Source organism: Serinus canaria, chromosome 1A (assembly GCF_022539315.1).
Source record: "Serinus canaria isolate serCan28SL12 chromosome 1A, serCan2020, whole genome shotgun sequence".
Classification (NCBI taxonomy): domain Eukaryota; kingdom Metazoa; phylum Chordata; class Aves; order Passeriformes; family Fringillidae; genus Serinus; species Serinus canaria.
This window is the reverse complement of record NC_066314.1, coordinates 33,731,715-33,750,214: the sequence shown is the minus strand read 5'-3', so window position 1 is coordinate 33,750,214 and position 18,500 is coordinate 33,731,715. Positions and strand designations below refer to the sequence as shown.

Here is an 18,500-nt window from a genome sequence, read left to right as displayed (position 1 = left end):
CTATCAAACACTACACAAACAGCACCCTGAAGTCCTTTCTAGAGACAGAACTTACAGAGGCAAGCTCGTTCATATCCTTTGAGAGATTCACAAAGGAGCTTGATTTCCCATAGACTGATAGCTAGTTTATCTGTTGAAACCAGACACCCCCATAATCCTGCAGCTCTGCACCTCTCTGCACGAGACTGATCAAGCACCATCAACCAAACCCATTCAACAACAGCAGCATGTGAGAATGCACCAATGGATGCAGATGCACCCAGTAAAGGACCCACCTACTAGCCATGATGCCTCACTGGGCATTACTAACACTTATATTTATTTGTGCGCACTTACATAAAGAAATATATGTTAGTAGAGAGGGATATAGAGAAAAAATATAATAAGCCTAAAAAAACCATATTTGAACTGCCTCATACTTACCAGAGCAGACTTTCCAACACCTCCAGAACCAAGAACCACTAGCTTGTATTCACGCATGATGCAAGAGATAAATCACCCTCAATACCTAAAACACACAAAACACCAATCTGATTAAAATTTGACCTATATGCAGGAAGTACAATAGTGACACCACAACCCAGTTCACTAAGCAGGGTTTGATAAAAGTTCCTTACTTAACTTCTCTAATACAGCAGGTTTTTTCTAACTATCAACTCTTAATGCAGCCACAATAAAATGCTACAAACCATCAGATAGAGTATTTGCTCTACCTCATTACTGGTTCTCCCATAAATATCAAATAAACTCTACTATCCTAAAGCTAACAGTTACTATTCATAAGAAATAATTATCCAAGAGGAGATAGCATGAATTTTATCATTCTGAAACACTTAAGCACTAAGCAAAGAAGCACAGAGACTTTTGTAAGAAATTAAAACCTCCCCTTCCCAGCAAACAAACACTTCTTAAAAAGAACAGCAGGATCCCAGAAATCATTTTCAAAAAAAAAAAAAAAATTCCTTTCCCAAGTCTGAAAACTGTTTAATGTTCCACTAGATCTATTATGACTTATTTAATGGGTAAGTGGAAGCAACTAAAATAGTATTTTGAGATTATACCTCTTCTACAAGTTAGATCTGCTTCACTAGCTGGTGTGGCTACCAACAACAAACTATGGGATCTGTTTGCTCATCTTTGTTGAAAACTGACCCATCAAACCAAAACAAGGCCACAGATTTTGGGCCATGTCTTTGGGTCACACTGCTCAAAAAACCACCCCACCTCTTGCAGTCTGGCTAGCAATGAGCTAGCAGGACTGTTACTCCTTTCCTGAGGAAGATCTCAGTTCCTTTTCTTCAGGGACTCTAGCACTTATGAGATTGAGTTACTCATTTTCTCCCCTCTCCTTCCCCAAAGAAAGATGAAACCCTCCCCAACTAATGAATAATCTACAGGCCAGGGAAAAGGAAAAGTGCAAGAATACAACTCAGGTGCTTGTAAAAGGTAAGCAGGAAGGAAAGTAAGGTAAGAAACACCCTTCTCATCAGCAGTAATTTTACAGCATCTCTGAAATCTCTGAAATACCATCTGTTAGGTGTTGAGCACAAAATGCTAAGATGATTTATACAGAAATTAAACCACCAGGGTAGAGTCCCGCCTTTACCATCACTGATTAAATCTACTATTGTCAGAAGACACAGAAATCAAGAGACGAGGTCCTGTATCTTCTTGCAAATGCATAATCTTTCAATTATCGAAACTGTCCCTCACAAAAGGGACATGAAAAGAAAGTCTTAAGGAAATAATTGACCTGATGTACAGCAAAAGAGTAATAGGACATCTTTTCACTCCAGACTTAAAATTCTTTCCCTCCCTACTGAATTTTTTGCAAACACAGATCATGAGAACCATTCACACCACAAATTTCATCTGTATTGCACCACTGTAAATGCTGTTAGATCCACAAAATAATTGTCCAGTCTTTCCATAAACAGGATTGTTTCCAACTGTCCTGAAAGGCACCTCTCAAACTCATGTCAAGTTAAGCCTATTACTACATTATTGTCATTTACTTAAAACAAACATTCAGTTATCCTTTTATTTTTATAAGGGTATCACTAGAATGACAAAAACATAGTGGGTGTAGTGGAAATCCCAGTACAGTAATCTGGGTGAACTGCAGCAATTTCACTGTCTTTAAAAGAAAAGTTTAAGCTGAATTTTTCAGTCCTCAGACTGAAGTTAGCAACTAAATATGGAGATATCAATAATGAAGGCTGACAGTAATTTAAAAGTAACAGAACTTTAGCAGCAGGTACCACATATCTGTTTTAAGTTATTTCTGACTTTTTCTTACTCAATGATCTACAATTCCAAATCCTGAAATAAACTAACTTGGTTTTGGTGGGAGACTGCCAATTTTATTTTTGGCTCTGAAACAGCAATTCAGGAATTTAATGCAAGTTGAAGCTTCTTTGAGCATACAGATTTGAAAGTTCAACCCTAAATATCCAATCACTGTACAACACTCTGGAGCTGATTTTCCTACTTTAAGTGGTGGCACACAGAGCATATATATAGCATTACAGTGTGGTTAGGCAATCTTCTTAATCAATGAACACCTAAGCAAAAAGCTTTTTAAGATCTTTGAGGACAAAGCCATACTGCAGTAGAGGTTAAACATTTCTCTGACCTTTCCTCCAAACTCAGGCAATGAACAATACAAATACTAACTTCTTTCACCGTGACAATTTTTTGTCATTTGTACAGTTACTCTTTAACTCACCAAGAGCACACAGAAATGTTTAATATATGCCCACACTTATATAGCATAGAGGTAGCTTGGCATCCCCGCACTGATGTTATCATCTGGCCATTACACCTTGGAAGAGAACACAAATGAATGTATCCTCTAAAACAGTTTAAGAAAGCTAACATGAACATCCCTAACACAGCAGGCAGCAGAAGCACCTTAGTCTGCTTATAGTCTGCTGCCACTTACATCTACCACCCCACTGCCTTTGAGCAACAGTACTGATGTCACTCCACCTTTCTCTTACTGTTTTCTAACAGAAAAGAAAACCTCAACTCCTAGCTAAAAGAGCTTTCCTAAGAAAATTTTCCTGCTTGCAGCTCTTTGACTCCTCATCCAAGAAACTACTGTAGGACTGTGCAGCCTGCCACACTATTTGATGCTAAAGCCTTGCACATACTTTTTCATTGACCAGTAGGCCTGATGGCTGCAAGCATGCCTCAGACTCAGCTTCAGCTCTGGTCCTTCCTGACTTTCCAGCAATTCGCAGCTAACCTGACCTGGCACTGCTCTTGATTAAACCTATTTTTCCATATCAGATCTTGTAGAAACTGCTGGCATCCTAAATCTCAGTCATGCTCTTACTTTATTTTTCAGTTGATACAATGCTTGACTCTGGAACGAATAATATATCCAGATTCATCTGGACGCAAACCAGATTTCGACTCATTAATGACAGATGAGTGAGGGAAAAAGCAGAAAACAAAGTCTAAAAGAGGAGGTTTAAGCCACAAAACACTGTGTCTGGCTGGCATTTGTAGAATAAGTTAGGGGCAAGTCCAACAACAGTATCTCTCTGTTTCCCCAGATAACTTTGGGGATACAAAATTATTATACTTGAACAGGCAGAAAAGAAATAAAGATACTAAGATATGGGAGCAACAGATAAACAAGATGTCCCCCGATGTACTGGACACTTGAGAGGTATCTACCCAACCACCCAACAGTTAAACAGAAGTAAGTTTAAACTTATTCCTAGCAAATATAAAAAGTAACTTGTTTGAATCCCCCTATTCATTTAATGGAGTTTATTTTATGGGAGAAATTTTGCTTTAAAGGCTGTTTACCTATAAGGTGACAGATCTGCAAGAAGGGAGAAAAATGCCAACCTTCCTTTGCTTTTTTATTTTTCCATTCCCTTATCTTTAGGCAGGAAAAAACTGTCAACTATAGCCCCTATACAGATGCTAAAGTGCAAGAAGATAGGAAGCATGCAAAAAATAAGACCTTTTTTTAAATTTAGTTGGAGCAGGTACTGCCTTCCAACAGCTGAATTGAGTATCTATATGCACAGATATATCAGACATAACTGAACTGTGGAGATACCTAATGTAAGATTTAGCTAGAAAAAATGACGGAAGCTACTCTTTTAAAAACAGCACTATCACAAAATTGATTCTAATGCTGTCTTAAGTATACAATCTCTCAAAAGTACAGAGCTCAATTCTAGATTGCCTCCATTAACAGCCAGTGACACCCAGGAACTGCCTTCTGTACTTCCTGAGATGCAACTGTCCATAAAATCACTGTATCTGTGCCTCTCTCACTAGTCAGTTCCTACTACCTTTTGCACTTAGTGCTTTAGTGCAGAATGTATTAATGAATGTATTAAGCTAACTGATTAATTCTACTTCTTCATGGCATATTTAAAATGAAGTACTTGATAAACTAGAAGAGCACATGCACACACTTGATATGCACACGGACACTTTTCCCAATAAAGATTCTCTCTGAAGGATGAACAGCATATCTTTGAATAAGCCTATTAGAACAGAAGAAAGAAAGGTTAACCAGGACAAGTCACTGAAAATACAGCATTTCAAAAGTTTCACATCTGACAAGGACTCTGATCATGGAACTTGCTTTCTGCTTCTGTCCTTCTCAGATAAACCAGGAAAAAGTGCCTCCTGGACATTTTCTTCAATAGTTTCTTGAAGCATGTCTCCAGAAAAATGCAAACCAAAGATGATGCTAAGGAAGTTGAAGAATAAATAACCTTACTGTAGAGGTGAATGGAAAAAAACCTGCACACTTACTGCTTGCAAAGCTTTTCTAAAAAGCAACCACGCAATGAAGAATTCAAGGAAATTCATACACCATTGGTAATTGGGCTTGATGTGATAATTGTGAAAGTGGGGCAGGTTTTTTCCTTTCAATTCTTTCAGTTTCAAATTTTGGGTTCTGATTGAACTTTGTTATTTAAGGGATGGGAAAGCTAATAATCCTATTTTTTCAAGTGATATTAAGCCGTATGAAGCTGTAAGTGGACCTCAGCCCCAGGCCAAAGACATGAACTAAGTACAGTCACTTACTTGAAGATATCCCCAAGACTTGCTTATATGAACTAGCTGTTCAGGTGTGGAATTAAATAAATTGGCCCTCCCAGAAGCCTTATAATTTTCAGAAGGGATCATTATTATTTAGTACTTCATAGACACCATGATTCTTGTTCAGACCCTGACATTTTGGTTGCACTGTATTCACTAAAATTTTGCTAATACTTTTGCCTCAGAGTATTTACCTCTGTGGAAAAGAGATTTTGTTAGAAACACCTTGAGAACAGTATTCCTAAATTAATGCCAAATATTTGCATGAGAAAAAAAAGAGTTGAACACTAGATTGACAGATGAAACAAATTAACTAACTGGTTTACCTGCTTACAATCAGAAGTGGTGGGAAAAAAAGCCAAGGGGAAAAAATCCAATCTTTTTCTCAGAAAGGGGATACTAGCCCTCTGATGAAACAAGATAACAATGGTCAGACATTTGGAAAAATAGCCCTAGCTCAGTCACAGGACCAGCCAAACTCAGAGAACTATGTCTTTTCAGAGATGCTGGGATAGTCTCAGATGGCCAAACCATCCCAGATTCCACCATGTTTTTAATCTTCTGGTTCAGAACTTTCTTTTCAGGTAAACAACTAATTAAAAGATGATGTGTGCTGTTCTTAGTATTCCCCAAACACTTACATGTGAGATGTCCTAAATTCTTGTCTCTCAACTCTGAGGAGGATTCCCCCCCTCTGGAATAATTTCAGAGCATAAGTAGAACTTTGACAACATAGGCCAAAGTGGAAGCCTGTTCATTTTCACCAACTTTTAGATGCTTTAGAAATTAAAGCAATTCAGATAACCCTTACTCAACAGGGTAAGTGTACCTCTTATAAAAGAGAAATTAAACTACTCTAGAGCTGACTTTGACACATTTATAAAAAATTCATAAAAAACATTATTCAGAAATCAATTCTGAAAAGCTGATCAGGATCTAATAAAGATTTTCATACTCAAGATTCCTGTAAGTACAGCTATCAACTGTTCAGTAAACAAAGCTAGAAGCAATTTTTATTTCTAGTTTTTACCTGCTTTTGATAGTTCCTGGTCTTGACAATGCATTTTGTCAGTTGAACAGCTAGTTCTTCTGGGCACTAATACTGTAATTTTTCTTGGACAAAAATAGCTCTTCAATTACGTGCAAATATTTTAACTGATGTCAGACAACCTTCAGAGGATTTTCAAAAAGCTGTCTGGGTAGTTAAGCTTATTCAGTGACATGAAAACATACTGACCACCTGAGAAACAGCCAGAAGCCTGAGAACAAGCTAATGCCAAACATGGCACTAAAGTGTAACCTGCTCCTTGAACAGCCCACAGGGACACTTACACCAAGTTTTCCTCCTTCCACTGAAGGGAGCTACCTTGATTAATACTGCACACAGGGACCATTTCTGCAAAAGCAGCTAACAGCATCTGACCTTGTGAGACTAGTTTCACTGTCTATAATTAGTATAGCTGAATAAAATCAGATTTTTTTTTTTAAGTTAAAGTTAACTCCTACCTGGATGTTAAATTTGAACATAAATTTAATGGATGTTTTAAGGATAAAAAGTGCCTGCTTAAAATCACTGATATCTCAAGATGAAAGCTTCCTGATGTGAGAGACTAGCAATCATGTGCAACTTACAGTAGATTCACACAAAATATAAAAAGCATTTTCAAAGCAAGTGATGTAGTGAACATTCTTATGCTACTAAGAAGATGCTAAGCTTCAACACTTACTGAGTTAAAGTTTCAACTTTGTGAAAAATTCTAACATGTCAATTCAAATGTGGAGTACTTTATAAAGCCTATGCTATAGAATCTGTTAAAGTTTCAAATGCAATTTGTAACATTTATCAGGTATACTCTTATTTTTTGTGGCTGGTTGCCCCGATCTTGCATTTTCTCCCTATTCCGGTCAAACAGTCACCATCCTCCAGAACGCTGTTTGTGAATGTCCTACCAGGCAGACTTACAGTTAAAATCATGACCTTGTAATTCCTGAAAAAACTGAATTGCAAGTAATTTTTATGCTTGCAAAGAAAATCCAAGCAGGCAATAAACAAAAACAACACAGATTTTTAAAAATACTACAGTATATTAAATTCAGAGAATGCATAATTACTATGTTACAATATCTTGCTATGCATAAGCTAGATATTCAACCATAAAGCAAGTTCTGAGAACTGAGCCAGCAATTTGATGCTGTGAATTTGGCTCTACTGTCGTTACAGAGAAGGATTAGTATTTAGCTCTACAATTTTTCCAAGTTAATGGATTGCCACATCATAATATACACAACATTACCTGATATGCATGCTTCCAGTTAAAAGCAGATGTAAGTCTTTGTTCCCATAATTGTAACACTAAATTTTATCTTTCGAGCTTCAAAACAAGGTAATACCCAGCAGGACTACAAGTAAGGCATGGAAGTTTTCCGAGTTAAGACATTTCTTTTGTAAGTGAAGTTTGAAAGTTGCTTTAAACTTGCCAGCTGGCTTAAGATACTCTTCTTTGGAAAAAGGCATCTTAATTTCTCTTTCAGAAGCGAGACCTAGTCTCAAATTCCATCTGGTATCTGCTTAATATCTGGCAATCCTAGCTCTACTTTGATTGTGACACTGGCTGCTGAACTAGTAAAGCCTGGTATCGGGTTTCCTTCTAAAGATGTAAGCCAGTGCTGGGTTTAACTGCAATTCCAGGATCACCTTTTGCCTCTCCTCTATTTTTCTCCTTAACATACACATTATTTACACCCCTGGTAACACCAGAGCTTGCATTTCAACCTATCATTACTTGTACTATCTTCACTGTAAGAAGGTTGGGTTTTATTCAGGTTTGTTTAGATTACTAACACATCATCAAGGCAGAGATATTAAGATTTCCTTCCTCATTATATGATGTTTTGTTACTGGCCATTTAAATCCAGCCATCGTAGGCCCTTTATGTACAAAGTATCCTTCTGCAGTACAATTTACAGTAATTCTATTACTAATCAGGTTGGTAGCCAGAGAGAAGTCTTACAAATTCCCATATGTCATTTTAATTAAGATTAGAAGTTTTATCTGTTGAAAAGACAGTGATTCTATGCAAATTGAGACTACTCACTACTAGCATTTATTAACAGGAATAAAATTATCTCTTTCATGATAACTGAACCATACCAGCAAAGTCCCAAGTAATTGTAACTCATGTCTGTTTTAACTCTCAATACTTCCTAATACTTCCCAATTTGAAAGAAGGCATTTGAACATGAGCAACAAACCTCACTGAAAGTCACCCAAATTACACCTGTTTTCACCAATGGTTCTTTTAACAGCTTCAGACATCTTCCTGAGGGTAACCTGAAAAAGGCATACACTGACACCCAGCAAAAACTAGTTTTCTGCCACATTGTGCAATGACAGAGGTTCAACCTTAACTGCTTCTTTTCACAATTAACTTCCTTAGATTAATCCACTCATGAACAGGAGTTTCTAAAAGGTCTGACATGCTTAATGGAAGAGGGTGAAACTTGGGCAAAAAAAATCCTGTTCTCTTTCTGGCAGCAAGGCAGTACCACTTTGAACCTAGGGATGGTTGCTCCACAGACAATGTCCAACCCACAAGCAAACCTTAACTGGAAGATGACAACTGCAGACATTGACCTTCACACCTCCGCCCATATGGAGATACACAGACAACTCGGTAGTTCCTTAGGCAGCTGTTAAGTTGCTACAAGCTTCAGAAGAGGGTACTTAAGAAAAACCCCAAACACAAAAAACGCTCAACCAATTAAGCCTAAACCCCACAGAAAAAATCCCACCCACTAAAACAATTCCCCATCCCCTTGTCCCCCTCCAAGAAAAAACCCAACCAACTAAACAAACCCAACCCAAAACCAAACCAACAGCCCACATAAAAAGAAGTTCTAGCTAATATCTGCATGCACAGCTGTGAGCTGCCATAGCTCTACACCTGCTCTGTGAGAGGCTGATGCACCTTAGCATCCCCAGAACTCTCATTTAATGGGCCACACATTTTCAAGAGGTGAAAGATCTGAATTAGGAGCATAATCCCAAAGGTAAGCAATTCTCACTTGCAAGCCTGAGCTCATGTCCTCTCCCATGAGGACACCTACACAAAAAACTGAATAATTTTAACCAAATGAATTTAAATTACACTCATCCCCACACCACTTTCAATTACGTGGACTAGATCTTTAGTACAGAGTTACCAAATTAATGAGGATTAAACTTGTTTAATCAAGTCTCCACAAGATTCCATTTGAATCTTCTTAAGATCACCCTAGTTCATACTTAGACCATAATTCTTGTTTCCTCTGCATCTTCAAAGCTTGCCATTTTCTGGAGAAACCTGTCATACCTCAAGACTCACTTTGCTAGAAGTCAAATTTTATTTGGTTTGCATGGCAATGTTTTGTTAGTTAGGTGGCTTCTGTGAGAAGCTGCCAGAAGCTTCCCCAATGTCCAGTGCCAGATGGGCTCCAGGACAGACCCACTTCAGGCCAAAGTTGAGTCCATTAGCAACAGTAGCACCTATGGAACAACATATTTAAGAGGGGGGTTGGAGGGGTCAACTGCTAGGAGAACAACAGCAGCAGAGAAAGGAGTGAGAATATGCAAGAGCAAGAACTCTGCAGACACCAAAGTGAAATGAAGAAGGAGGGGGAGGAGGTACTGCAGGTGCCTGTGCAGAGATTGCCCTATAGCCTATGGTGAGACAGGCTGTCCCACTGCAGCCCGTGGAAGTGCACAGTGGAGCAAGAGATCCATTGGCAGTGCATGGAGGACCCCAGGCCAGAGAAGCTAAATGCCTGAAGGAGACTGTAACACCATGGGAACGACATGCTGGAGTAGTTTGCTCCTGAAGGACTACGCCCCCAGACGGGACTGCCACTGAAGAAGTTTGTGAAGGACTATCTCCCATGGGAGAGGCCCCACAGTGGGAGCAGGGGAAGAGTGTGTGGAGTCCTACTGAGGAAGGAGCAGCAGAGATAACATGTATACACTGACTGTAGCCCCCATTCCCTACCCCACTGTGCCTCTAAGGAAGAGGTGGTAAAAAATTTAGGAGCTAAGTTCAGCCTGGGAAGAAGGTGTTACTAAGATTTGGGTTTATTTCTCATTGTCCTATCTTATATGATTTGTAATAAATTAAACTGATTTCTCTAAGCAGAGTCTATTTTATCCCCATGACAACAACTGGCAAAAGGTCCTCCCTGTCCTTATCTTGACCCACAAGCCTTGTGCTGTATTTTTTCTATCTATAGTGAGTTGATCCTCGCTGGACGCCAGGCACCCACCAAAGGCTCTTTATCCCTACCCTCCACCCTGGACAAGGGAGAGAAAATATAATGAAAGGTTCATGAGTTGAGATAAGGACCAGAAGAGATCACTCAACAAATCCAATCAGAGGCAAAAAAGGCTGGAATTAGAGATATCAACTGAATTTATTACTAACAAAATCAGAGCAGGATAATGAGAAGTAAAGTAAGACCTTAAAACACCTTCCCCTTACCCCTCCCTCCTTCCTAAGCTCTACCTTCTTCCCCAGCAGCACAGGGAGAAGGGAATAGGAGTTACGGTCAGTTCATCACAGGTTCTTTCTCCCATTGTTCAGGGAGAAGAGTTCTTCCCCAGCTCCAACATGGGGTCCCTCCCACAGGAGATAGTTCACCATGAATTACTCCAATTTGAGTCCATCTCACTAACAACAGTTCTCCACGAAAGGTCGCAATATGAGGTCATTCCATGGGCAACAGAACCCCTTAGCTGCTGCAGTATGAATTACTCTTCCAAGGGGTACAGTCCCTCATGGACAGACTGCTCCAGCCTTGGCCCCCCACAGGATCACAAGTTCTACCAGGGCACTTCTCCAGTGTGGGGCTCTTCTCACCACCAGTCTGCAAGTCCCTGCCAGGAGCCTGCTCCAGCACAGGCCCCTGATGGGTTCACAGTCTCCTCTCTGGAATCCACCTGCTCTGGTGTGGGTGTCCTCCACAGGCTGCAGGTGCATCTCTGCATCCTCATGGTCCTCCAGGGGCTCCAGGGGCACAGCTGCATCACCATGGGCTGCACCACAGGCTGCAGAAGAATCCTAGCTGAGGTGTCCAGAGCACCTCCTGCCCCTCTTTCTCTACTGACCTTGGTGTTACTGGAGTTCCTCTCACATGTTCTCACCCTGCTCTTCTCTGGCTGTAATTACAAATATGTAGTGACTTTTTTTCTTTCTTCTTCCTAAATCTGTTATCACAGAGGCAATTACCGCCATTTCTAATTTGCCAAGCTTTGACTAGTGTCACGTGCATCTTGGGAGCTACCAGAGACTGGATCTGCCAGACACAGAAGAAGCTTCTAGCAGCTTCTCACAGAAGATAAGGCCCTATAGCCCACATGCTACCAAACCTTGGGCATGCAAACCCAGTACACTACCCCATATAGCTGAGAAGGGGAGTGATAGAGCAGCTTTGCTGGGCAACTGATGTCTACCCACGGTCAATCCACAACAAATCAAACACATTGATAAGGTAACAGAAGATGTCCAAAGGTTACTGAAATGTAAAATTGACTCTAGGATTTTGGATGGGCAGACCTTTGTAAACAAAATCTGCACATCTGTCTTCTAAGAGTCATCTATTATTTAGGCTATGACAATCACAATCACCACAGCATTTGCATGTGCATCACCACTACATCCTTAATCCTTCACTGAGGAGTTTTACTTTCAGCATGTTAAATAAAAGCATCTCAAAACAATCTGTATTTAGGCCAAAGCCCAAGCAGAAGAATGACTTTTCAGTCTGCCCAGACTGTCCCAGCAAAGCAAATTTATCCTTCAGGAAACCAGTCTTTCATCCCCATGCTGCTTAATGCGCCTGCAGTTTACCAAATCCTTACTGTTTAGGTTCTTGTGATCTATGACTTCAAACTTCTGTAGGCAAGCCTGTGAATGATTCCTTATTTTCACTTCCACCACAGCAGATTCAGCATTCAGCTCAGAAAAGAGGCTTCAGGTTTCCTCTATGAAACTTACAGTTTATTTAAAAAGTAGTCTCACAGTAAGATTAAGTAACAAAAGAATTGCATTACTTGTAAATACAAATATTTTCAAATTAACATATTGTCTTTGAAAAATGTTTTTGCAAACTGGATCCTAAGATCCTACCTCTAGCTAGAAGCAGAACTAGTTAGCAAGACTGCACATTGTTCAAAATACTGCCTACTGCAATTTAATTATGCTCAAACTAACGTGCACTTAATGGTGCTTCTTCACCTGTTTCCTGGCTAATCAGGTCCCAGATTTCTAGCAGAAAAGGAGGACTTCACGACTTTTTTGTTCTTCAAGCATAAAACCAGACAACCTACTAGATTTTTCTCTTCCAGGCTCCGCATGAAATATTCTTACTTTGTCACTCTAATTTGTACTTGTATTAATACAGCACTCTTCTTCTGAGATTACTCTTAAAGAGTTTGATGAAAAGCAACACACAGATCAAAAGGATGCCAAACACAAGCATATACAGTGGTCTAAGGCCCTTAACTGTAAAACCTCATTTTCAACTCCTCACTCTTCGCAGAATTTCAGCTACCACACTTAAGTTTTCTATGCAAGATCTCTGGCTGAACCTCAATTTAGCTTTAGGCAATTCCTGAAATAAAAGGTTTAGAGTGATCAGGACAAAAACCAGAGAATCATTAAAAATACAAGCAAACAAAAATTTAAGCTCAAATATAAAGAAAGGTGAAAAAATAACAATAAAATAAGGATATACAGTAAGTGCAGGTATACATAGCTGTAATTCAGAAATGCTTGCTTCCCTCTCTAGTATTCAGATTTAAAAGCAAGTAGAAAATTGTACACCAAAAGAACATTTGAAGACCAAGCATCCAGATAAAAAACTAGCTACAAGTGCTTGCTTATTATAATATTACAGCTTCTCTCTATTTGTCTCCAAACCTACTCAAGGCCCACAGAGATTAAGTGCCAGGGTGTGTCTTCTTTGGTGAAATCCCATCTAATCTGCTACTAAGTCAAAAAAAGATATATCAGAAAAATGGAAGAGTGATATTCTCCAGCATGACAGTCAGCTATTCTTGCCTCTTCAGTGCTCCTTGATACCACAGGACTACTACAGTCTCTTTGATTCCACCAAGTGACAATTTGATGACAATTTGGCATCACTTTCTAGAAGCATGGCACATTCTGAAATAACTTATCTTGGTAGAGAGTTAGATTTTTGAATGTAACAGCTCACAAAAAATAAAAGTTCAAGGCATCTTGAACTGTATACTAGTTGATATAAAACAACCTTGGAAATTCATCCATGGATTGGTATTGTATTTGTAAGAATTCAGAAGGAGAGCTCACATTTGCCACAAACTCATTTTTGATGCTCCTCATCATAAAACCCACGAAGACAACATGGCATTTTCTCAGTATGCTTCTACCAATATAAACAACAGACACTAAATAACAAAAGGACCATTCCCTGAATAGGAATAAAATCACCAAACTCACAGAATGTGCATCAAATCTCCATTTTAAACAAGTCAGAAGAGTCACAAAAAGACAGTATGATACATCCTTATTCATACTAACTACATAAATATAACTCCAGAAGTGCAAGAGTCAAGATTTTGCCAAGCTGTCCTAATTTATACACTCTCTCAACCAAAAGAAAATCCTTCAGCAATATTTTATGCAAAACGCAATCATATGAAGCCAAGTAGACTACATTTATGGGTCAATTTATATATCAGAATGTTACCTGGCAGGTAGCTTCACAATGAAAGATCACAGGAGGGTTACTGGCAGCATCTTACGAACTCTAACATCCCCCTAACTGCTTCATGTGTACAAGATTAATAAAAGAGGTGCCTGTACGTGGTTGGGCTGTCCCCACACACACCTGGACACAGCCAGGCACACAGAATGGCTTGAGTAGAAAGGGACCTAAAGATGATGTCGTTCTGCCAGGCACAGACAGGGATAATATCCCCGAGGTCAGGTCGGTCAGGGCCCCATCCAGCCTGGCTTTGAATATTTCCACAACTCTATATCAACAGTAATTGTCACCTGATAAATAAATCAATCTAGTCCTAAACACTGTTGCAGAGAGTAAGATTTTTAGGTAACTTCCACTCCAATGGAGATTACTTCCACTCCACATTCCAATTTACCCTTCTGAAACAGTTTGCAACTTTCCACTAGTCTTCTAACAAATCACTTCCAGCGGAGGTATTAGACCAGATGTTATAGAAATTTGATTAACTGCAAACAAGGATTGTACAGTTTCACAACTTAACAACCACTGTTAGCTGGGTTGTGATGCAGTCCAACTACTGTTCATCTCAAATAAAAAATACTGACCATACACAAAACCTCTAAAAAAAGAAAAAATCAAAGTAGCTGGTCTGACGCTGCAATTCCCAAAACCACTTTCACTTCTGTAGTGCTGAAGTGCCAACTCCTAGTGACAGGTTCTCCTTCTATCTCCTGTACGTCCCCTCTAGCACTCCACATAGATAACTCACAAGTGTCTGCAGCTCATCCTTGACAGAGACGTGGCGGTACTGACTTTTTTGCTTCCTCCTGATATACGAAGCATGCTTTTAAGAAACTTTTCTTCACTGCAGACATAAAAAAAAGTGAAGGCACAATTGGTTAGCTTTCAGAAACAGAGACTGTGAGTGGGAAAAATAGGACAAGACTTCAAAAGCTAAGACAACTAATGCAGAAATAAAGAAAGTTGCAGGGACTATCTGTGTTGACAAATTATTTCAGATTAACTGAAGACAATGTCACAAAAAGTTATAGAGTAAACCATACTAATGGAAATGCTGAAATACGTATTTTCTTTTAATCCAGATTACCTACTGAAATTAGGTAATAATAACCACTATAATTAAAGCTAGTAAGAGTCACTTCAACATCAACAAATCTTGATGCAAAGAACACATTCTCTTGAGTTTCTTTTAAAAAAAGAATTAATGACAGAGCCTTGCTTTGTCTTTAGTTATAAAAATAAACTGTTCTCCTTTTCCAAGTCTTCAATACTGCCCAAAAACTTAATGATGTAAGGTTTTTCACAGCTCTACAATTAGGGGTACACTGGAAATTATTTCATGAATGAGTAACAGTGGTACACAATATCCATTTTGCAGAAGACCTGGTCAAGTCATTCAGATTTAGGCCAGCTTCCTGTGTTGCAACAGCTGCAGGAATGATACCAAGTGATCTAAGAAAATACAGATTTCCTGAAGAGAATTTCAAGCTGGGGAGAAACATGAGATGGTGCTTGTCTGCCACAGGATGCAAACACCAATCCTTTAGAAGGGCTACGCTGTTCTTCTACTGCACTACGGTCTAGCCTTCCTCCCTTGGTCAGGAATGAACTAACCATGTGGACTTACTCGGTAGTCTCTTTTCGTAGTTGCATAGCCGTGACTTACTTCAAATAACATCGAGTCCTTAGAGTAATAACTATAGAGCGCTGACTGGGACAGTGTAAAAAGATATTGTCAAATGCCTCCTCGTTCACCTCTAAAAAGTGTCTGTAATTCTGTAACACACATTTCTCTAGGGTCTTACAGTGACTTTCACTCTACTGCTTCAGTAGTAAAAATCACTGTTAAAAAACTGGTCTTGAAAAAGAAGCACCCTCAATAGCTAGAGGGCCCCCAAAATAATTCATTTTATATTTCAAAAATTGCCTAATAGGCAGATTTCCAACCTGGTATTTACAGCCTTCCTCCCTTTCCTTGCTGCTAGAACAGAGAGGATCATGCAGTATGTCAGGAGCTCACAACAGCATGCATGGGCCGGCACACATAAAAATAAAACTTTTTCACTTTTAGTTGTCCATTGTTTCTTTACACATTCTAAAGCTTGAGAAATGAGTTTCCAGTAGCCATAACCTACTGCTGCTTTTGAAGGTAACCTCCTTCAACTGCTTCATGAAGAAAGTCTGTACCAGCAGACAAGGTCTTTGACTTTCTCAAAATAGCATTTGCCTACTACAAGCAAACTGCCATAACTTCATTAAAATATTACTTCTACTATGCCTGCCTCACCCAGTTGCCTCATGGATGACAGGCCTTTAAGGAAAAAGCCATACACTAGATGCTCTAAGGTACTACAGATCTACTACACTCAACTGTTACACAACTTTGAAAACAGTCAGCTTGAAAACGGATCTATAATCATATTCAAGTACAAAAGTACTTCTTTTTTCCCCTGCTTTATGCAAGAAAAATAGAAATAGACCATCTTAACCGCATCTGAGCAGGAAAACAAAGTTTGCCTTGAAATATGAAGGTGTAGTTACTGTAGATACTCCTTTCATCTCTCTGAACAAGGAGGCTGTCTAAAATATCCCTGTACCTGACCTAGATGCAACAGAACACAGCAGAAGCCTGCCCCAACTCAGCAGGGATTCAGCACACTGACACCACACAGTGCACTTCGGTCTGCTTTTGGATTAGTTCTGAGGTAAAGGAGCGGCAGCATCCACAACCACAAGCTAAACACGGACTTCTGTCGCACAGCTCGTGCTGAGTGAGCAATTTTTACTAAGGGAGCAATTTTGATTAAAACTCCCAACTGGAGCCTAACCTGATGAACACTCTCAAATGTCAGCCAGGTATCTGAAAGTCATCTAAGCATTACTTAGAAAGGCCAATTCATAAAGGATCCGCCTACCCTCTCAGCATCCATCCAAGGACAAGAGTGCCTGTTTTTATCAGTTAGATATTCTTATCCTTAAGAGCACCTCGCTGTACCTAACCCTGAGCAGCTCGCAGAGCTCTGTGGATGACAGCATTGGCACGGTAGCAGTAAGCATCAAGTACTCAAGTACTTCTGTGACTCTTGCACTTCCCACATCCCAGATGATAGGTGGACAACTGTTTATTTTAGTTCCCTGTCACATTTACTAACTGTGAGATCATAAGCTACAGTGTAGCCTTCAGCACACTTCCTTCCTCAGCCATGGAAACAATTTCTTTCTCCTTTTGTAGGCCCTCACCTAGATTCCCATCTGTTTGCCTCTGTTCCAGAAAGGCTCTCAATTAAAAAGACAGTCAGTTTTACTCTGCAAAAACTGGCACAGCACAAAAAGAACTGTCATGGCTCACTTCAGATTTATTTTTGATGAACTGTCCTACAGGAGAGCTTTGGAACAAAACAGCAGAATTTGAATTCCACTCAGAAAACCTATATGGTGCACACATACAGTAAAAGAAGCACAGGTACAGACAGTAAAAAGTCCATTGGTTTTTTTTCCCCCATATAAAAGTTCTGGTTTTACTTTTTTTTTTTGGTCTTTTAACTCTGTTTTGCAGATTAAATCATCCCTAGGCAGACAGGTGCTCCAAGTACAATCATCTTTGCTGCAAAAAAGATACATGGCACTTACACTGCACAGTGTAATTCCAAACTCAGTTACTCGGGTACAGAAAATAATATGGTTTTACCCTACAGCTCTAAGTTAAACCCGAAGTAGCTCATAACACTACAAGAAGCATCCCTGAAACGTACGTGTACCAAAGGAATAAAACATCACATTTACTTAGTTTATTTTGGCAAAGCCTTTAATGTGAATAGTACAAGCATCCCCCACTATTCACTCGGTTCATTTTTTATCTAGAATGAAGTCTACAGGATAGATTTTGAGCAAGAGTAAAAAAAGATGCAATGAATAATAAAAATTTAAATACTCAACTCTACCAAGTTTGGTTGGGTTTTTTTCCCCCTCCCAAAAGCTTGTGATTTTAATATAGAGGCAAGTCATCCAAAAGGTAGTAACTCAAAAAATGTTCCAAGATTTTCACAGAGATAAGAGACTCTTTCCAAAGGGAAATACACTTGTTTTTGAATGGTTATTCTTAAAGGCAATGTGACTGCTTCACTGCCTTTTAATTATAATTAATGGAAAGGAAGAGTGTTTCTTGACTCCTTTTCTTTTAAGAGTCATTTCAACATATACTTCACCGTGAAAGAGTACTGAAAAGTCTTTGTCGTAGACTGTCTACACATCTCATGCCAGGGTAAAATGTAGCTGTTATGTGCGAAAAATTACAATTACATTAATCAAAACATCTAAATGCAAGAACATATACACAACCTGTATGATTTTCAACCTGGGCATCTCTGACATACCCTCTTGGAACTGTACTACCTTACTATCGTATCCCAAAGCAGTACAGAAAAAGACTTTCCTTTTTTTTTGTTCCAGCATAATCCATGCCTTCAAGATAGAAACAGGAGTAAAAGCATGCTATTATTTTTTTGCAAAAACCTTGGTTTCTCATCCTCTTTTGTAATCCAGGGCCAATGTGAGAACAGTCAAGATTTGGTTTTATTCTCCCCTCTGCAAACTTTGTTTTCCTTCCACACCTTCTCACTAACGCACGCAGAAGGGTACGAGGA

The 18,500-nt window shown here is 39.2% G+C and overlaps 1 protein-coding gene across 2 annotated transcripts in view; it reads right to left on the bottom strand.

Moving 5' to 3' along the window:
* The window catches only part of RAP1B (RAP1B, member of RAS oncogene family), a 34,486-nt gene that overhangs the window by 15,001 nt on the left and 985 nt on the right, over window positions 1-18,500 (bottom strand). The window contains exons 2-3 of one of the 2 annotated variants that reach the window (XM_050985034.1): window positions 14,606-14,701; window positions 424-508 (exon numbers count right to left, since the gene is read on the bottom strand). In XM_050985034.1, coding sequence (XP_050840991.1) covers window positions 424-480 — 57 coding nt within the window. In that variant the 5' untranslated portion in view covers window positions 481-508; window positions 14,606-14,701. The remainder of the gene's footprint in view (window positions 1-423; window positions 509-14,605; window positions 14,702-18,500) is intronic. The other variant, XM_030237887.2, reaches the window with a different exon arrangement.